The following is a 20433-nucleotide window of genomic DNA, read 5'->3' as shown; positions in this document are numbered from 1 at the left end:
GGTTGCGGTGCGGGTCCACTTCATCTCACCGCAGGACCTGGGGCGGCCAACCCAAGGTGGCCCAAGCGCCCCGTCTCTCCCGCTCCCGCAGGCCCGGGCGCCGCATCAGCTTCATCGTTGCTGTGACGATGCCTGTGCCATAAACAACCCAAGGCCAGACACCAGCCAACACATATCTCGTCGTCTCCCCCTCGACGCCCACGCTGTCTCGACCTCGACTCGACCCTTGGCGTGGCCTCGTCCTGACCGTCCGCCGTTGACAATTCTTCATTGTGAATATTCATACTGCATCCCACTGCATCCAATCACCAAAACCACGCCTTGCGACCACTCCGCGCGCCACCCGACCACCATGGCAGTGTCCGCAGTCCAGAACTACGACTACCTGCGCCGCAAAAACTCGGAGAAGCTGCCTCCTCACCCTCCATCTTCCATGTCGCGCAGGCCAGGCCGCTCCCCGAGCAAGAGGCAGAGCAACGGCACCGTCAGCTCCACCGTCTCGTACCGCACCACGGCCACGGCCCCCGAGTCCGTCAACACCATGATCACCGAGCCGCCCGCCTGGTCCAAGAAGCTGGTCGTCGTCGGCGACGGTGGATGCGGCAAGACGTGTTTGTTGATTAGCTACAGCCAGGGCTACTTTCCCGAGGTCAGTTGCGCACTCTGGACAAACGACCAGTGCGCTGATGGATTGATTGCAGAAATACGTCCCCACCGTGTTTGAAAACTACATTACCCACACGCCGCACCCGCCCACGGGCAAGATGGTCGAGCTGGCGCTGTGGGACACGGCCGGCCAGGAAGAGTATGATCGCTTGCGGCCGCTGTCCTATCCCGAGACGGACCTCCTCTTCGTCTGCTTCGCCATCGACTGCCCCAACTCGCTGGAAAACGTCATGGACAAGGTAAACAATGCGCCGCCCCGCACGACCAGCTCCCTCATCTAACACGTCATTTCGCAGTGGTACCCCGAAGTCCTCCACTTTTGCCCAACAACGCCCATCATCCTACTCGGCCTCAAGTCCGACCTGCGGCACCGCAAGACGTGCATCGAGCTGCTCAAGACGCAGGGCCTGACGCCCGTGACGCCCGAGCAGGGCCGCGCCGTCGCGACCAAGATGGGCGCCGCCTACATGGAGTGCAGCAGCAAGGAGATGGACGGCGTCGACGACATTTTCGACGCCGCCGTCACCATGGCCGTTGGCGACGAGTGGAAACCGTCTGGCGCCGACGGGGGCGGCGCCGGCGGCACCGGCGGCAACATGGCTCCTTTTGGCGGCCGCAAGCCGAGGAAGAGTAGGTGCAAGATTCTCTGAGCTGCTGCTGCTGCTGCTGCTGTTGGGCAAGAGAAGAGAGCTGTCTTGCGAATGCGAATGACACGACGACGGACCGACGTAATGATTTCCTTTACTCTCTTGGGACGGGAACGGGACTGATTGGGTTGGTTGGTTGGTTGGGCTGGAACGAACGACACGACGACGACACGACCAGGGTGCTTCGACTCTGGCCGGCTGGCTAGCTGGCTGTACGAATGGAAGATGTGGTGCTGATCCCGCGTGCGAGAATCGATGCGGCATCAGTCTGTGTAAAGCCAGCGCCGCATGCATTCGTGCAGGCGAGCAAGCAGTTGATTCCTGCACCGCGACTCCTTGCAATCGGCGACTGGAATGGTCTGTCTGTTGGCGACTGGGGGGCCACTGGGGACGGAGTGGCGGATTCAATGGACAAATGGGTGGATGGGCGGACGGGAGCGAAGAGTGATGGCGCTGGGAATCAAGTGCTGGCTGGCTGGCTGGCTGGCTGGCCATGGGACGAAGGACTTTCTTGGACGAATGGAATGGATTTCTTTACATTTTCTCCTCCTCCCTCTCTCTCATTTTCTCTCTCTCTCCCCCCTTGTTCCTGTTCCTATTCTCTCCATATCACCTCTACTCCCCGCGCCCCCCTTTCTACTCACCACTTCCCACTTACTCGCAGCCCCGTCGTCGCCTTTCACCTCATTCCGGCATCGACATCCATACTGACACCTCCTCACATCCCCTCCCATCCATCTGTCCGTCCGTCCGTGATCACACATACCCCATCCATCCGTACGATCCACACCCACACTTTCTCCCCTTTTCCTCCCCCCCCCCTCCTGTCTGCTTCCTTCATCGTCCAGAGAGACTGTGGCGATTGGCTGGCTGGCTGGCTATCCCTCCACCAAACATCTCGCATCGCGTCCAGTCGTTTCGGGTGCTGCGTCTGCATTACACGGCATCATACCGCATCGTGTCATTTCATACCATGCAGTTTTGCATCGACGGCACACAGCGTGAGGAAGCGCGCTTGGTAGCAGTGTGACAGAGAGAAGAAGAGAAGGGAGCGTGCGGATTGGATAGGATAGCATGGGGTGTTGGCGATGTGAGATGAGATAGAGATAGAGGAAGAGGAAGGGAGGGGGAGCGGGCTGTCGTGCTCTCAGGAAGGGGATGGCATGTGTATAAGTAAGTAGGTATCGTAGGTAAGCAGGCAGGTATGCAGGTAGCATCGTTTTTGTCGTGTCGTATGTTGTAGCCGTAGTCATAGTCATAGCCGTAGCGCTTGCGTCGAATGCAGCTTCATTCCTCACCACCATGCTGCGCTTCTTCCCCCTAGCCCTACCCCCCATGACCCTCCCCCTCCCCCTCCCCCTCACCGTCTCCCTCGCCCTCCTCACCACTCCCGTCCCGCTTCTGCGCCGGGCCAGCCTGTCCCTGACTTTGATTTTGACTCTGTCCTTGTCCTTGAGACGCCGCTTGCGCGCCCATGACGTTTTCAAACTGCGACCACAGCGCCTCGACGGAGCCGAACTCGTTGCCGACCTGTGTGTGCGCGGTGGGTTGTTAGTGGTGTGCTGAGGCGGAGCTCGATAAAAGAGGGGAAGGAGGCTGAGGCTGTGTGCGCACGAGTGGAGTGCGGAAGTGAAGAGTGAGGAGACATGTGATGGCTGAGCCGTGACATGGACATGAAAGGGCAGTGCAGCGTCGGAGACGCCGACGTGCTGGCTTGCTCGCTCGCTCTGGCTGGGTGGTTGTTGATTGTCGCCACTTGCACGCTGCGCCACGTCTGATCTGCGCGTTTCGTCTGCCTGCCTGTCCGTCTGGGCTTGAGCGGCCGCCTCAGCCAGCCAGGCAACGGTGGTGGTGGAGACAACCGAGCACAGCCACGGCGTTATGATGCAGAAAGTGGGCGGAGTGCAAGCAGATTTGCGTGCTGGGAGCCGTGGTGGTGTTGTGCCATCGGATAGAGATAGATGGTTGTTTGGCCAGCGGTGCGCGGGGTAACAAGTGGCGAGCGAGCCTTTGCTCTAGCCATGCTTTGAAGAAGAGCGTATGCGTCGCATGCGTGCTTGTTTGCGGTGGATGTGATGTGGAGACGAAAGACAGAGGGAGGTGGGCGGACCAGCCAACCATCCAACAGCCTAGCAACCCAGCCCACGGCATCAAACACACCGCTCCATCGGCGCAGACGACAGCAGAGCACAACTCATTGACCGGTCGAAAGCAGGACGGCCAGAAAGGAAAGGACCAAGAGCGGCAGTGGAGCAATGTGGACTTTGCAGAGAAGAGCAATGAAGTGGAGTATAACGGAGAAAAGAGAGAGAAAAGACTTACAGCTATAACACCCTCAAGACTGCGATTCAGGCGGTTGATGTTTTGCAGGACGGACTCGAGGCTCTGTTTTGCGTCTGTAAGCTTTTGCTCTGTGTGCGAGTGAGCGATCCACCAGCCATCCATTCAGTCAGCCCAGCCAGCCAGACCGACCGACCAGCCTCCGTTCTTCTTCCTGCGCCGATATCCCAGCCCGTCTGCACTGATTTTGCGACGTAAGAAACACCACAGATGCGTCTACAGCGAAAGCAAAACGAACGCAAGAACACAAGAGAAGAAATCGACCAAACAAGCCGCCCATGCCTCCACCCACGCTCCTCGCATCCCTGCTCCAAAGCGCCAGCGCCTCACTCGTGCAATCCGCATCATCGCGTCTGGCGCCACTGGCCTGGACAGCAGGGACGCGGCTCCTGGCGCGCAACAAGGCGGGCGGCAAGCTGCTGCGGCGGTGCGGCATCGCCATCACAACCCCAGCGGCCGCAGCGAGCAAAAAGATGGACGGCAAGCAAACACCAAACAGCAAGGGAACAACAACAGCAACATTGGCGATGCTGCGCCACTCACCACGGCAATCTCGCCAACCAGCGCCTCGCGCTGCTGCTCAAAGTACGATTTCCCCCCATTCCCTCCATTGCCGCCGCCTGCTCCGTCGGCCATGTTCCCTTCTCTTTCGCGCGCTTCGATTCGGTTCGTTTCGACTCTTGGTCTTACTGACAGCTCAGCAGTTCTCCCAGCGCAGCCGTCGTCGCCTCGTCCGCTCGGCGCGAATTGGTTCAGCTGCCGCGGCGGCTTCGGCGCCGAGCTGGATGGCGTTGGCTTGCGGTTGCGCGTGCGCGGGCGCTGGCGGGCGTGGGGTTGGTGGCGCGGTGGCAGTAAGATGGGTCGTTTTGCGCGGTGGTGAGGTGGGCTGGAGCGGAGGTAGAGGAGGAGCGCGAGGTGCCTGCTTTTGCGAGTCTGGTTGATGGCAGACGGAGTTGGCTTGAGGTTTGCGGTGCGCTTGGTGGGTCGATGGACGCAGGCGTTGATTAGAAGGCGGGAGAGTTTGATGGGCTGGCGTCGAGTAATCTGGACAATGCGGCGCTTGGGTGTCGAATGGCTGGAGAGTCGTTGTTTACAAGTCGAGTCGGGCTGAACTTGGGCTCGATTTCTGGAGACGCGTCGGACCCGTTATCGATACGGCGGGGCGGACCTCTGCGGGCAAACAGGGATCTCGACGTTGCACATGATGGCACATGAATCAATGCATACAGAATCTATTTACTAGTCGTAGTCTATGTTCAGTCCTCGGATGCATGCCTCTTCCAAAGAGCAAAAAGGTAGCCAGAGGCAGCCGTCTCTCAAAGAAGCAGCCTGACCATGGCGCACAGAAGCGTAAAAAGGTCATTACAAAAAAGTCTTGTTAAAAGGCTGGCAAGAATCCAAGGTCGTCAGTCAAAAGCCTCATCACGCGTTGATGAAGCGTCAATCCAAGGTGCCTCCTCTCTTCCCAGAATCCGAAACTCCTTGCCAAACAGGTAATACAGCAATGCTACTCAGTCGACTTGCTCCTTGAGTGGCGACATCATGGGACTCCGCGCACGCGTGGGACTGGCGTTTCGACTCCTAGATCGGGGGACGGGGCCAACCAGTCTATCTCTGCTGTCCAGTCGTGCCATGAGCCCACCACGACCCAGTGGATTTATGCCAACACTGTGCGCTTGGGCGGCAACGCTGTCAAAATGGCTGGAGCCGAGCTCAAAGTTGCTGTTTCGCGGAGTTGCCCAGCCCGAAGTGCGGCCCACCTTGTTCGAGACGTCGCTGCTCGAGTCCGAGTGGTAAGGATTGTCCAATTCCGCCGAATCGTTGAGCTCAAATTCGTCCACCGCGCCAGACTCCAGCACGCGTTCGTACGCAGGGCTGGAAACACCACGGTGAAAGAGTTTGCCGCCGAGGCCGAGTCCAAGCCCAGATTTTGCGCCGGGGCGTCGTTTGCGGAAGAAGAATTTGCGGGAAATGGCTCGTCGTCGATCCCGGCCGCACAAAAAGTAAGACACGAGTAGAACAATCAAAACAAACATGAAGAACCCGGGTAAACGGCGCGACGAGTCGGTGAATAGCGCGTCGTGCCAGTCCAAATCTTCCTCGAGATCTCCGGGAAGGCTGCTGAACTTGCCGCCAGCGTACTGGAAGTCCGGCGGGATTCCCGGCCTGTTGCTGCCAAAGCCGACGGCAAGCGATTTATTACCGGAATCAATCTGGCTGGAGGCATACATGACCATCTTTCCAAGGGTCCAGCTGACTTCGGTGTCTTCAATCTTGTTGACGGCTTGAAAGGGATCCCGAAACCCCTTTTCTTTTGTCTTGTCCAGGACCTCCTTTGTGCCATTGTGGCCAGCCTTGGTCTGTTCGAGTCCTGTGCGCGGAATCCCGATACCGTCGTGCAAGACATTGATGAGCCAGGACGCCTTGAAGCACACCTCCATGGCCGTTGTCTCGTCCACCTTTTTGCCCCATTGCTTTTGATTGATTCCGTGGACGATCTGATCCCAGGGCTTGCTGCAAAAGTCGTTTACCCTTTGCTGGTAAGTCTTGAAGTCGTACGCTTTGTCCTTGTGTCCCATTTCAAAAATTTCGTGCGTCGTATGCCAGTATTCCGAGACGCCAACAAAGTGATTTACATCAAAGTCGATTGCCGGGACGTGAACGCCGTGCAAAAGGCATGGAGGATCCGGACATGGCGCATCCTTGTCGAGAAGCGGGAAAGTCTTGCTCAGACACTCGGTGAAATGGCCTGTGCCGACCAGATGCGGCTCCTTTGATTCTTGCTGGAATGGCTTGCCATCGGTGGTAACCTCTACGCCCTCTGGTAGACATGGATCCGGGAGCTCCGGCGTACCGGGGGACGCTTCGAGAAGAGCCTCGACGTAGCGTTTCCTTGCCTGGTTCACGCCAAAGCCTAGCCAAGTCGTTACAAAAACCTTGTACTCCAAAGACTTGCCGTCCAGGGTCCTCATGCGCAAAAGTTGTAGATCGTCGGCGTGCTTGGCAGCTTCTGTCGCATTTGGTGCAAAGGCAATCTGCGCCGACGCACCGCCCATGTCGAGAAATCCATACGTGTGGTGGCCTTTGCCGTGGTCGTGGTCGCTGGGAGAGTCGAATCCACCGAGGAGGTAGTTGGCCGCCACCCATCCATATAGCCCTTCTGTTTCGCCAGAAATCACCTGGATGTGTAGGTTGCAATCGGGCAGCTGGAATTTGGTGTGTTCGCGAGCGTAGGCGCAAATCTCGTTCAGTACGGCGGCGCGCTGGGTTTCGGGCAACAAACGCATGCCCGCAGTGGCGAGGAGAAAGATGGGTGTGTGCTCGACTTCGGACGGGGGGACAATGTCGAGCGCATGGTCGAGGAGCTCTTGGAGGTGGTTTGGTCCAACGGCTTCGGGGGTTTCGCCAAAGGTCGAAATGCCTGGGTCGTCAGAAGTGCTTATCGCGGAGTTGGACTGATAATACCTGGATGAATCTTGTGGGTCCACTTCTTCTTCGTCTTCAGCTTGGGGAGCTGATGCAGTTCATCGGGACTAGCTTCGGTGCGCGCTCTTGCGGGATTGAGCCAGCGATAAGTGTACACGCGGGTTCCCTGGGACAATGAGTGGGTGGTCGCAAATGGAGAGCGGTATACTCACCGACGATCCAGCATCGAGTATGATGCCATATCTCCCTGCAAGAATGTGAATAAAGACGTAGGGTAGAGGTGGAATGCGGGACGTACACTTGCCCATTTGGAGCATGCGATGGGACGAGTATTAGGTGGTGGAGGATCTAGTGGTAGCGAAGGAACATGGCACCAGGCTCAGGGAAGATCAAAAGGGGCTGGAGCGACAGGAGGGGACTGGACAGGACGCGAGAGAAAAAGGGCGAGAGCGAGCGACTGGAGGAGTAGTATTAAAGTAAGGCAAGGTACGAGAGAGAGGATGGTGTGCTCGGAGCGTGGGGAGAGGATTGGAGGAGACGAGGGCGAGAGTGTGGGGAGACCGAATTAGAAGAACAGCCGCAAAGGGTGACGCGCAAGCTGATCTTGGCCCGGCGAGTCATGCGGGGGCACCTCAGTCGGCACGGCGACGACCACTCGCAGCTGTCTTTCGCAACCCACTCTTCCACTTCCGCCCTTCTCCACAATGACGCTCCGTCTCCTCTCTTCCTCTCCTCATCCACTCTCCATCATTATTGCCTCCATCGCCATCTCTCCCGGCATGCATTCGAAACGCGGCAAACATCGACGGCGGCGGCGAAACACGGCGGGCTAGTTGACTCGCCCTCGCAAGGAAAGCTGGCCGTTGAGCTGAAACTCGTCACGGGCAACATGCATGCTGCGACGCCGTTAATTATTTACTCTAATCTTCCAGCAAGAACCGCAGAAACGCCTGCGCAATGGCCACCCCGTCGTGGGAACTGGCCGCCCGCTTGATTGCATCGTTGTACAGGGCGTCGTCGAAAACCCCCTGCTCATGCCGGGCGTTCAATATCACCTCCATGATCCTGTCGTTGAATTCCGGGTGGCCCTGCACCGTAATGAGCCGTCCCTTGGCGTACATGGCCTGCGTGCTGCACACCGGCGACTGTCCAAGCGGCTCGACACCAGGCGGGTATTCAAACACAATGTCGCGATGCATCTGGTGAATGTTCTGCATCTGGTTAGCCCGTCGCCCCCAACGCCCGTCCGCCCTTGTACTTACCACCGTCTCCTTTTGGAAAATCTCCTTGCCTTTGTCCGTCAGGGCAAACGGCAGCACTGCAAGTTCCCACCCCTTGTCGCTCCGCCCAACCTTGACCCCCATGGCTCGTCCAATAATCTGGTGGCCGAAGCAGACGCCAATCAGCCGCACGCGATCCTGGGCGAGCACCCTTTCCGTAAAGTCGACCAGCTTGAGGATCCACGGCTTGTCATCAAACGAGTTGTGCTCTGCCACTGTTAGCGACGCCCAAACTCGACAGGATGCACCCACTTGATCCGGATATGAGCACCGCATCGACGTCGTCCAGGTCGGGGTACGAGTCTTCATTGTCGACCACGTCCCATTTGGACACTTGCAAATCCCGAGCAGAAATCACGTCGGGCTGGCCCATGGCATCGGCCGCCGTCTTGAGCAGCCGCTCGAAAATGTCGCCATACCTTCCAAACTGCTCAACCACGTCGGGAAGAGGCGTGTCGGCCTCCAAGACTGCTATTCTGAACGGAGGCTTCATGGTGCAGGAGAGAGAGTCTGCGGAAGGTCTGGGGTTGATGTCAGGCCGTGGAAGTGCCTCCGCCTGATAAGCCGACCTGTCGTCGCTCCGACTGGTCCGAAGCCGGCGCCGCCATGACGATTCGGCACACGCTACAAAGCTACAATCCGCCCACCGCTATCCGTCCGGGACTTTTGGCCGCATCACGCACGCCCTGCCATGACAACTTTGTGCTGCAGCTAAAGTCAGGCCGCACGCCATGTAAAAGAGTGTTCGCCGGTGGGATCCTGTCGTTCTCCCTCTCTCTTTTCTCTCTTGCATCTCAGAAAGCGCATCGAAAATGGCACAAGGCGACTCGGACCGTGATAACGGCCCGTCGGAACGCACCCCGCTGCTGCCGCCCAGCACAAACGGCGGTGACACAGAGCCCGATCTTGAAAGCCAACAACACCGCCAGCATCTCAAGCGGTATGCGACTGCAAACGTGCGCAATGTCCCTACCGAGGACGAGAGTTTGCTGGGGGCTCACCAGGGCCAAGATGAACCCCAAGACGCTTCACCGTACCGCGGGGGTGTAACCGTCACTAGATTTTGGTTCATCTTCATTGGCGTTTGTCTACTGTATTTTGTAAGTTGCAAGAGCAAGGGATAAAAGGCACGACGGATTCTCAATGGATTAAACCAGTACTGACTTGCAAGATCGCATGCTTCGACACGACTCTCATGGCCTCGAGCCATCCAGTCATCACGTCCTACTTTCACTCGTCCAACTCGGCATCATGGCTCAGTACCGTCTTTATGCTCACGAGTACATCGTTCCAGCCGTTGATGGCGAGAGCGTCGGACACGGTAGGGCGCCGGCCCGTTTTCATCCTCGTCATGGTTCTCTTTGCGGGCACGACGCTTGCATGCGCCCTCGCGCCATCCATTGGAGCCTTCATTGCAGCTCGCGCTTTTGCCGGCTTCGGTGCCGGAGGTATATTTGCCATGGGGGCCGTTCTCACCAACGACCTCGTCCCCATTGAGATACGCGGCCACTACCAGGCCCTCATCAATCTGTTCTATGGGCTCGGACAGGCCTGCGGTGCAGCGTTTGGAGGGCTCATGTGCGACTTTCTTGGCTGGCGGTGGACGTTTGGCGTGCAGATTCCCCTCCAACTCGTGGTTCTCCTGATTGCCGTCGTGTGGCTGCCCAGCAACCTGGGGCCATGCATAGCGGCGAATTCCGACAAGCGGTGGTGGCAGCATCTCAAGACGTTTGATGTCAGTGGCTCCCTACTGCTCGCTTGCACTGTCGGGGCCATGATTCTCGCCCTCAACCTGGGCGGCAACGTGCTGCCATGGACGCACCCGTTGATCCCAGCCTCGTTCGTCGTCTCGCTCGTCGCCGGCGCGCTCCTCCTGCGCGTCGAGAGCCGCGCGCCGCTCCCCGTCCTGCCGCTCTCGATGCTCTTCACGTCGCCGCGGGGCCCGCTCGTCTTCTCCAACTTCTTCGCCATCATGGCCGGCAACGCCGTCATCTTCAACGCGCCGCTGTACTTCCAGGCCGTCAAGCTCGACTCGGCGTCGGTCAGCGGGCTGCGCATCGCGGCGTCCAGCCTGGCCATCATGGTGGCGGGCGTGTCGGCCGGCTTCTTCATGACGGCCACACGCCGCACGAAGCCGCTCATCACGTCGGGGTCGCTCATCTGCCTGCTCGGCGCCGTCGCCCTCAGCGCCATGTGGCACGGCATCCCAACAGCTCTCGCGACGGCCTTCATCGTGCCCACGGGCGCCGGGCTGGGCCTCAGCTTCCCGGCCACCAGCCTCGCCGTCATCGCCACATCCCCGGACGCCGAGCAGGCCGTCATGACGTCCAGCCTGTCGCTGTTCCGCAGCCTGGGCGGCGTCTTCGGCATCGCCGTGTCGTCGCTGCTCGTGCAGAACGTGCTGGGGCGCCAGCTCGACGCGCGCGTCCTCGAGCCTCACAAGGCCGACGTCATTCGGCTGGTGAAGCGCAGTGTGCACGCCATCTTTGACCTTGACCCCACGCATCGCGACCAGGTTGTCCTCGCGTATGAGAGTAGTCTGCGCTGGGCTTTTGCGTCGGCCGTGGTGCTGTTTGCGCTGGCCAACGTTTTTGTGTGGCCGGTTCGCCTGCCGCGGCTGGGCGAGGGGAAGAAGAGGGCGAGGGCGTGATTGGTGGGTTTTGTCGTGGGGGAGAGGAGGAGGAGGAGGTGGTGGTGAATTACCTTAACAAGAGTACCTGTAGGAAGAGGATGAAGAAGCCGACGGGTGATAGACAGGTAGGTGGTGGGCAAGGTGCGGTAATCCCCTAATCAATAGATCTGTTTCTCGCTGGAGTAAATCGTCGGTCTTTTTCCACCTACATCTACAGCTACACAGATAGATCAGGCTAGAAGCGCAGAGAAGCGGACCTGAGTGCTGTCTACCATCTTCCATCAGCGCGACGGCGGCGGTGACGGCGACGGGCGACGCGCCCGGCCTCCCCCCCCTCTGCACATTATTGCAAGCAACATCGCCTATCCTTTGCTCGCGTCGTCGCACCTGAGAGCAGCTATCGTGCTATTATTGAGCTGTCGAGACTGCCTGTAGCAGAACGACCAACGCATCGTCTTTTCCTCCTCCTTTATATCCCCTTTCCAACTTCCTTCCTCTCCCTTTCCGTTCGTCCCGTCTCCTTTGCGGCCAATTGCTCTCTCTCTTCAGTTGACGTGATAGCGAGGGGGGAGATGGGATGGGAGGAGGAGATGCGCGAGAGTATGAAAGGGGGATGTGACAGACAGGAGGAGGAGGAGGAGGAGGAGTAGTGCTGGGACACAGGTAGGGAGCGCGGCACTGCGTCATCGTCGTCGTTCCATGATTCTTACGTGTGGCCGCTCCTGGGCTTACCTGCCTGCCTACCTAAGTACTTACCTGCTTGCCTGCTTGCCTGCTTGCCTACTTGCCAAAGGATTCTCTCTCCCACCTCCCTACGCCTCTTCTTTTGCCCGCCGTACATTCTACGCATTCTACGCCGTGCGCAACGTACGCGCAGTACACGCAGCGCAGCGCCACGACAGTCACGCGTAACTCCTCGACGAGTGCGTACATGTGGAGGCGCAGGCCTACAGTGAGGCGCAGACCATGAGCTCAGCCTGCGCAAGTGAGGCGCGTGAGACAGGAGGCGAAGAGAGGCGAAGGAAGGCAGCGTAGGCAACAAAACAAACGCAGCGAGCGAGCGAGCGAGTACGGACACGAACGAATGAGTGATTGAAGAGAGTACCGTAGAAGGCTTGGTGAGATGAGGGTTCTGGGGATGCGGCAGGGGGGGACTTGATGGTGGAAAGCTGCTTGTCGGTAGGTGGGTAGGTAGGTAGGTGGGAGATGTCGCGTGCTCTCTGGTGGGTTGGCTTGTTGGTCGACTCGTCAAGGCGAGAGAGCTGGTTTTCGGGTCTGCCTGTCGTCGCCTTGGTTGGTCCATGAAGAAGGCGACGAACGACAGGCAGCAAAGAGAAGAAAAACGGACAACAACGTAATCACCCAATCTGAGGGGAGGCGAGGCGCGGAAACGTACCGCTGGGCATTTCTCGTCCCACGTGCAATGACGGACCAGATTCGAGAGTGGCGGTTTGCGGTTCTCCCCTTGGCTCCCTCTTTTTCTGCCCAGGAAAAAAGAACCAGAAGTACGGGACGAGAACCCCTTTTCTTGTCTGAGAAAGAGACGTTTTGCCGTTTCGCCCCTCTCGAAGCAAAAATGGGGCGGCACAATCACGACGGGAGGACGAAAAGGGAAGGCAGTCCGTCGGTGTAGGTGATACCACCCAGTACCACGACGACAGGGAGAGGAGGGGGCTGTGCAAAAGGTGACGGACGGACAGACGGACAGATGGAAGGACAGACGGGCAAAGTGTAAGTACGGGAAGAAAAAAAAAAAAAAAAGGAAGTCAAAATCTCGCACGAGAGCTCGTTTGCAGTGAGCCAGTCAACGGAAAGGAAAGGGAAAACACGGACAAAAGAAGAAGAGGATGTAACTTTGAGCAAGGCGTGCGGACAAGAAGACGCGCTCGTCTTGTCTGGTGCAGTGGAGGGAGGAGCGGAAAGATGATCGCGTGCGGGCAGTGGGTGTACCTACAGCCAGACTAGGTTGTACCGTACAAGGTACTACTGTCGGCCAGCCCAACAACAACGGCGGCGAGAAGCTTGGGCTGAGCTTGTTGGATGGACGAATGGAATGGAGGGGAATGGTTATGTAGGGATCGGATGAGGAGGTGGTCGTCGTCGTCGTCGCGTTTGAACAGCCGATGCGTTGCTGAGACGGGAGCTGCCCTACGCGACGACCGGTCGGAGAGCCCGTCTTGCCTAGGTATCCTGTCTTGCTCGTGGCAGCTGAGATGGAGACCATCCAGACCGGACGGACGCATAGGCAGACAGACAGACCGGTGGCGGAGCAGAGCGAGCGAGCGAGCGCAGCGCAACCAACAGACGGCACCGTACCGGTGAGGTAAGCCAGTGAGCCTCGGGACGGCGGGCGTCTGTTCGGCAGCACCAAACAGTCTGCTACTCCCAATGCCCAGAGGCAGCGGGCCGCCCGACGAGCAGAAGAAGGAACGAAGCGACAGGAGCTGGTCAAATCAAAACGCAGCGTCGCGCAGCGTGTCGGGTTGCCCAGAGAAAAAGGGAGCCGAGCCCAGTGCTCGTTTTCTTTGCGCTACGGCGCACGCAGCACGCACGGCAGCGGAGCAGCAGCAACGGTCTAAGCCTCCACCATGGGCACGCCACGATGGCCGAAGCAGATGTAATGCCGTGGCCGTTGGTGGTTGTGCCGTGGTGGAGGTATTGCAGAGGTGGGCGCGGCGGAGCACGCTCATCCAAGAGCTGTTCAATGATTTCCGCCCCGCACGTAGGCAAGCCAGATGTCGGCACGTCATTGCGTGATACATGCGCCCACGGCCGCGCCGCAGCTGGTGCTGTCGAAGATTGATAGGACGGGGCCGGGGGCGCGCTGAATCAGACGCAAAGGGTCGGCAAAAGTTGCGATGCGCGTTTTTCGCTGGACCGGTCGTTGTTCAACAGACAGGGCTGGCTGGGGCGAGAGCGAGTAGAGACGGTGTGGCATGGCATGGCATGGCATGCATGCATATTGGCACCAAGCCGGGCCAAGGAGTGTAGCCAGGGGCAACAAATTTTGAGTGCAAATGACGGAAGCGGATCAGATATTCAAGGCGGGTAATGTAGAGTTTCCATTTGCAACAGGTCTGGCACATGGCTCATGCAGGGAGGGGAGGGGAGGGGAGGGAGCAGCATGGATTTGAAGACGACACATGGGACGCAAGGAATGTGCAAGGAACGAAGCGCAGGTTGGGTAGAGTAGAGAGGCGTAGGTGCCTGAGGTGAGCGGCGAAACTAGACGGGCTTCAAAAGTTTGGAGGCAGACATGTTCCGGCGATGCGGCAATGCGGGCGGGGGCGAGTCTTTTGTTTCGAAGGGATTGGCGAGGCAGTGCATTAGCTGGCGTGGGTGGTGGTGGTGGTGGTGATGATGCCAAGGGATGACCGGAATGAATGATGGGCGACCTGGAGGGCAGAGCAGAGGCGACATGTGAGGCTCAACAGGTGTGGCGGTGGTGGCGCAGGCACGGGGGCTAGTCGGGCTAGTCCTAGTCGGGCTAGCCAAGTCTGGACCGACTCGTACACGCACTCAAGCCCCCGAGAGCGGTCCGGGTGCCTTGGCGCGGTGAGAGATGAAGGGCGGGGCGGAGATATGGCCCGAAGACGACGTCAAGACAGCAGACTGGGCGCTTGGACGAGTCAAGCGGGTATATATCATGTTGCAAAATGCTGAGAGGGCGCGCGAGTGCTGAGAGCAGGAGACGTCCAAGTGTCAGGTCCGACAGGGATGCCGGCGGGTGGGCTATACTGCAACGAGATTAGTCGCGAGGCAGTGCAAGTCTTGGCCGCTGCGACCTGAGCCTGAGCCTGAGGTGTGAGAGAGAGAGAGACACACACACACACACACAACCTACGCGCGCTGCTTGCCAACAAACGGTCGGTCGGTTCTAGCCAGACGCTGCCCTGCTGCCCTGCCCTGCCCGCCCGCCTGCCTGCCTGTCAACTACTGCGACCTCTCCGTTGGCGCCTGTCGCTACTGTGATTTACTCTCTCTCTCTCTCTCTCTCTCTCTCTCTCTCTCTTCTCCTTCAGCCACACATGACTTGGTCCACGTCGTCGTCCACGTCCTCGCCCTCGCCCTCGCCCTCGCCCTCGCCCTCGTCCTCCTCTACCCCCACAGCCTCGTCCTCTTTTGCCTCCCCATAGTCAATCCACCTTCGCCCGTAAGTTGCTCCAGCACTGCCCGCTACCCCGGCCTCATCAAAGACAAGGTCCTTGGCCGGGGCGCCTTTTCGCTCTCCCATCTCCCGCCTTCGTCTGGGCACAAATGCTTGTCCACTACTGACCCTCCTTGGTTCTTGCACAGCCCCGAGTCGCCTCAACAACATCAATTCCCCATTGTTCCCCTGCGTATATCTCTCGTGATATCCGGCATGCTCACCTCACCCACCTGACTCTACCATCAAATCCACCATGGCAGATCACAGCCCAAACCGCGAGGGTAGAAACACCCCATCGCCGGGCCCTCTCCGCCGCCAACGCGCGCCCACCATCACCATCGACACGTCGGCAGTCAACAATGACATGTCCCACAACGACGTCCCTCTAAACAACATGTCCGACACGGCCTCGAGAACCGAAGAAACCTCGCCCGTCTCCAAATCCTCCCCCACCGACCCCTTGGTCGCCACCAATTCCTTTGACAGCAACGGCGACAGGCCAACCTCGCCTCACAACGTCTCCTCTCCCACCCACAAGTGGGGAACCGACCCCAACTCTTTCCTCGCCGTCCCTGGCCCCCGCTCGCGTGGGAACTCGGTCGACTCGCAGACCGACGCAGCCAGCAACTCGGAAACCTACGTCAACACGTCACCCACCCTTCAAGACTCGCACAACAAGGCTCTCGGCCACGACGAGATCCTCAACGACCAAGATGCCCTCACTCCGGACCCTGGCACCGAACACCTGTTTGAAGTCGAAGACAACCGTTTCGCCTTTACCCCGGGCCAGCTGGGCAAGCTGTACAACCCAAAAAGCTTGGGCGCGTTTCACGCGCTGGGCGGCTTGACTGGTCTCGAGCGGGGCCTGCGGACAGACCGCAAGAGCGGCCTGAGCGTGGACGAGCAGACGCTGGAAGGAACCATATCCTTTGAAGAAGCAACCGCTCCACAGGCGCACTCCAAAAAAGACATTGATCACCGACCTGGCACCTCGGACTCGGAAAAGAGTGGCGTGAAGCCGGGTGTCTTTGTCGACAGAACACGCATCTTTTCCGACAACCGCCTGCCCGAGAAAAAGGCCAAGAGCATCTGGGAGCTGGCATGGATGGCTTACAACGACAAGGTCTTGATTCTCCTGACCGCTGCCGCCGTCATTTCGCTGGCTCTTGGTCTCTACGAAACCTTTGGCGGTGACCACGAAGACGGCAAGCCCAAGGTCGAATGGGTCGAGGGCGTTGCCATCATCGTTGCCATTCTCATCGTCGTCGTCGTCGGCGCGCTGAACGACTGGCAAAAGGAGCGCCAATTCGTCAAACTCAACAAGAAAAAGTCGGATCGTCTCGTCAAGGTCGTTCGCTCGGGCAAGACGCGCGAGATTTCCGTTTACGACGTCCTCGTCGGCGACGTCATGCTGCTCGAGCCAGGTGACATGATCCCTGCGGACGGCATCTTCATCAGCGGACACAATGTCAAGTGCGACGAGTCGTCGGCAACTGGAGAATCCGATCTGCTCAAGAAGATGGCTGCCGAGGACGTCTACCAGGCCATGGAGGAGGGTCGAGTCGGCAAGAAGATGGACCCTTTCATTCTGTCCGGAGCCAAGGTTGCAGAAGGTGTGGGATCCTTTTTGGTGACCAACACGGGCATCCACTCGAGCTACGGCAAGACGATGATGGCCCTGCGCGAGGACGCCGAGGTCACTCCTCTCCAGTCCAAGCTCAACGTCCTCGCCGAGTACATTGCCAAACTCGGCGGCGGCTCTGCCTTGCTCTTGTTCATTGTGCTGTTCATCGAATTCCTGGTCAAGCTCTCGAGCAGCGACGAGACTCCAGCCCAAAAGGGCCAAAAGTTCCTCGACATTCTCATCGTCGCCATCACCGTCATCGTCGTGGCTGTCCCAGAAGGTCTTCCTCTCGCCGTCACCCTCGCTCTGGCGTTTGCCACCACTCGAATGCTCAAGGACAACAACTTGGTCCGGCTGCTGCGCTCTTGCGAGACCATGGGCAACGCCACGACCGTCTGCTCCGACAAGACTGGTACTCTGACGCAAAATAAAATGACTGTAGTGGCCGGCTCGTTGGGTACGTCCTTTAGGTTTGGCGACCGTCGAGCCGCTGCCGTCGACAAGAGCCAGACCGGTTCCGAAGACCAGGGCGACGACGTTACTCCGTCTGAATTCGTGTCCAACCTCGGTCCGGAAATCAAGCAACTGTTTGAGCAATCCATTGTCGTCAACTCGACCGCCTTTGAAGGTTTCGAAGATGGCAAGCCCGCCTTTATAGGATCCAAGACGGAGACGGCTCTTCTCAGCTTTGCGCGCGACCACATGGGCATGGGATCCGTCAACACGGAGCGCTCCAACGCCAACGTGGTGCAGCTGTTTCCTTTTGACTCGGCCCGCAAGTGCATGGGGGCCGTGGTCAAGCTCGACAACGGCAAATACCGCGTCTACGTCAAGGGTGCCTCTGAGATTATGCTTGCACAAGCTACCGACATTGTGGACGCTACCAAGGAACTCTCCGTCCGCCCCCTGACGAGCGAGATTCGCGAGACCATTACCCACCTCATCGAAACCTACGCCTCGCGCTCTCTGCGCACCATTGCCTTTTTGTACCAGGACTTTGAGTCGTGGCCGCCCAAGGGCGCGCGGCAGCTCGAGGACGACACCACTCAGGCAAACTTTGACGACGTCAACAAGAACATGACGTTTCTCGGCCTCGTCGGCATTCAGGATCCCCTCCGCGACGGTGTCCCCGAGGCCGTCAAGGACTGCCAAAGGGCTGGCGTTTTTGTCCGCATGGTCACTGGCGACAATGTCTTGACGGCCAAGGCCATTGCCGAGGACTGTGGCATTCTCGTTGCCGGCGGTCTAGTCATGGAAGGTCCCAAATTCCGCAAGCTCAGCAGGCGCCAGATGGACCAAGTCATTCCGAAGCTCTGCGTTCTCGCCCGCTCGAGTCCCGAGGACAAGCGAATCCTGGTCAAGCGGCTGAAGGAGCTTGGCGAGACGGTGGCAGTCACCGGTGACGGCACCAACGACGCGCCTGCGCTCAAGACGGCCGACATTGGTTTTTCCATGGGCATTGCTGGAACCGAGGTCGCCAAGGAGGCTTCGGCCATTATCCTCATGGACGACAACTTTTCTTCGATTGTCAAGGCCCTGCTGTGGGGTCGTGCCGTCAACGACGCCGTCAAGAAGTTCCTGCAGTTCCAGGTCACCGTCAACATCACTGCCGTCATCCTGACCTTTGTCTCGGCCGTGGCCAGCTCCGATCAGACGTCGGTTCTCACTGCCGTGCAGCTGCTGTGGGTCAATCTCATCATGGACACCTTCGCTGCCCTGGCTCTCGCAACCGACCCTCCGAGCCCGAGCATGTTGGACCGCAAGCCCGATCCCAAGTCGGCTCCGCTCATCACCATCACCATGTGGAAGATGATCATCGGGCAGGCCATTTACCAGCTCGTCGTCACATTCGTCCTCTACTTTGCCGGAGAGAGCATCCTGGGATACGAGAGCCAGCGCGAAAAGGACCAGATGGGCACGCTCGTCTTCAACACGTTTGTCTGGATGACCATCTTCAACCAGATGAACAGCAGGCGTCTGGACAATCGGTTCAACATTTTCGAAGGCCTCCACCGCAACTACTTTTTCATCCTCATCAACTGCATCATGATTGGCGGTCAGACCATGATCATTTTCGTTGGCGGTGCCGCCTTTTCGGTCGTGCGCCTCAATGGACCTCAGTGGGCATACTCGATAGTACTCGGGGCCATTTCCGTTCCCATTGGCGTCGTCATCCGGTGCATTCCCGACGAGTTGATCAACCGCTGCATTCCGGAGCGATTCAAGCGCAAGCCGACGCCGGACTTGATCATCTCGGACGAATTCGAATGGAACCAGGGCCTGCTCGAGATTCGCGAGGAGTTGGCATTCATCAAGAAGATTCGCGGCGGCCGTCTCAGCGCCCTCAAGTTCAAGCTCCAGCACCCCCGCGAGGCCTTTGCGTTGTCCCGAAGCAGCCACTCTCTTCCCCAGACGCCGCAAAACGAGCGCAGCGACGGCGAGGGCGGCTCTCCCGCACCACCCACTCCCAGCACGCGCAGTCGAGGTCGCTCGCGCTCCAACTCAGCCTTTGGCCCGGCCGCGGCCATGGCCGGCATCGTCGCCGGCAGCATCGCAGGCTGGTCGCCGATCGAGCGGCGCGACGGCGACAATGACGTGTCGTTTGCGCGGGTGCGGTCAAAGTCGGACGTCGAGGCGCAGGACGGCATCGACCTGCACCCGTCGACGCGGGCGGACGACCCGGTCATCGTCAAGGAACCGGAGCGGCTGACGCACCCGCCCAGCCAGAGCACCGACACGACGCCGGCGTTTGGCCTGGGCCCGTTTGGCGGGCAGCCCAAGATCGAGACGGGCGATGACGACGACAGGAAGGACACGAAGCCCTAGACGCCATGGTGTGCGGATGGACACATGGACATGGAATGGTGCATGACGCGGATTGACTGACTGGATGTATCTTCTGGTCAACGAGGGTGTTTTTCGGAGTTTTTTTTCCTTCGTGACGGGTTTTCTTTAGGTTACGGATGGCGGCCTGTCTGTCTGTCGGATGGAGGGAGGCATGGTGTGTCGGAGGGAGAACGGCGGCGGCGGCGGCAGGTCTTGTCTTGTTGGATAATGTATATAGACGGGGTGGTGGTTCTCTCAAAGGAAGCAAGAGCACGATGCGGTCGGGGTCGGTCGGTCGGTCGGTCGGTCGGCAGCAGTCTCATGGATGGCATGGCATGCATACGGATTCTCTTTGCAGTTCCCCCCCCCCCCCTTTTTTCCCTTTTTCCTTTCTTCTCTGCCCCGCTCTCCGAAAACAAAAACACGCACCCCGATTCTTGTTGCTGTTGTTTTTTATACCCGAATTCTTACTCTTTAATCTGTCATTCATCCTCCTCTTTTGTTGTTGTTGTGGCTGTGGTGTGTGGAGGAGGTGGTGGCGCAGCATCGTGATGGATGGCTATTCATAGGGTTTGTCGTTGTCGGTGTCGTAGCGCGGAGAAAGCATAAGGTACCCCATTCATCGATTCAACCATGTAATTCCAACAAAGAACACATGTCCAAGAAAGAAACCGGTCGTCTGATGCGGTGCGGTGCGGTGCAGTGCGGGTCGTCGTTGGGTGTGATGGTGGTGATGGTGAGTCGTGAGAGCAACGAAGAGAAAAAGAGCAAGAACAGCAAGCATGCATGGGTGACTGATAACGTCGAGTACTTATTTCCCTCGCGCCTTGGGATTTTTCGGT

General features: G+C 58.7%; 5 protein-coding genes across 5 annotated transcripts; 3 read left to right on the top strand and 2 right to left on the bottom strand.

The window, feature by feature from the left end:
• The first annotated feature begins 116 nt into the window (after window positions 1-116).
• On the top strand, window positions 117-1424 carry J3D65DRAFT_319297 (P-loop containing nucleoside triphosphate hydrolase protein). Its single transcript, XM_066795327.1, has 3 exons — window positions 117-649; window positions 702-905; window positions 963-1424. The coding sequence occupies exons 1-3, from the start codon at window positions 353-355 to the stop codon at window positions 1314-1316; spliced, it is 855 nt and encodes a 284-aa protein (XP_066655878.1). The 5' UTR covers window positions 117-352; the 3' UTR covers window positions 1317-1424.
• A 3447-nt stretch (window positions 1425-4871) lies between these two features.
• Window positions 4872-7586, bottom strand: J3D65DRAFT_621260 (putative nucleoside diphosphatase). The gene is made up of 4 exons (XM_066799941.1): window positions 7378-7586; window positions 7292-7326; window positions 7119-7245; window positions 4872-7074 (listed from the first exon to the last, which is right to left on the bottom strand). Exons 1-4 carry the CDS (start codon window positions 7394-7396, stop codon window positions 5165-5167), a joined length of 2091 nt encoding a protein of 696 aa, XP_066655877.1. The 5' UTR covers window positions 7397-7586; the 3' UTR covers window positions 4872-5164.
• Window positions 7587-7996: 410 nt separating this feature from the next.
• J3D65DRAFT_621258 (class I glutamine amidotransferase-like protein) lies at window positions 7997-9186 on the bottom strand (the record flags this gene model as incomplete). Its single annotated transcript, XM_066799940.1, has 3 exons — window positions 8612-9186; window positions 8342-8568; window positions 7997-8290 (listed from the first exon to the last, which is right to left on the bottom strand). The coding sequence occupies exons 1-3, from the start codon at window positions 8850-8852 to the stop codon at window positions 8000-8002; spliced, it is 759 nt and encodes a 252-aa protein (XP_066655876.1). The 5' UTR covers window positions 8853-9186.
• Window positions 9187-9435: 249 nt separating this feature from the next.
• J3D65DRAFT_621257 (major facilitator superfamily domain-containing protein) lies at window positions 9436-11054 on the top strand. The gene has a single exon (XM_066799939.1). The coding sequence runs from the start codon at window positions 9555-9557 to the stop codon at window positions 11007-11009; it is 1455 nt and encodes a 484-aa protein (XP_066655875.1). The 5' UTR covers window positions 9436-9554; the 3' UTR covers window positions 11010-11054.
• Window positions 11055-15058: 4004 nt separating this feature from the next.
• Window positions 15059-19963, top strand: J3D65DRAFT_621249 (uncharacterized protein). Its single transcript, XM_066799938.1, has one exon. The coding sequence runs from the start codon at window positions 15395-15397 to the stop codon at window positions 19589-19591; it is 4197 nt and encodes a 1398-aa protein (XP_066655874.1). The 5' UTR covers window positions 15059-15394; the 3' UTR covers window positions 19592-19963.
• The last annotated feature ends 470 nt before the right edge of the window (window positions 19964-20433 follow it).

This window comes from Phyllosticta citribraziliensis (assembly GCF_038025025.1).
Source record: "Phyllosticta citribraziliensis strain CPC 17464 chromosome Unknown J3D65scaffold_5, whole genome shotgun sequence".
Classification (NCBI taxonomy): Eukaryota; Fungi; Ascomycota; class Dothideomycetes; order Botryosphaeriales; family Phyllostictaceae; genus Phyllosticta; species Phyllosticta citribraziliensis.
The sequence above is the reverse complement of the archived record's forward strand: the minus strand, read 5'-3'. Positions and strand labels throughout refer to the sequence as shown.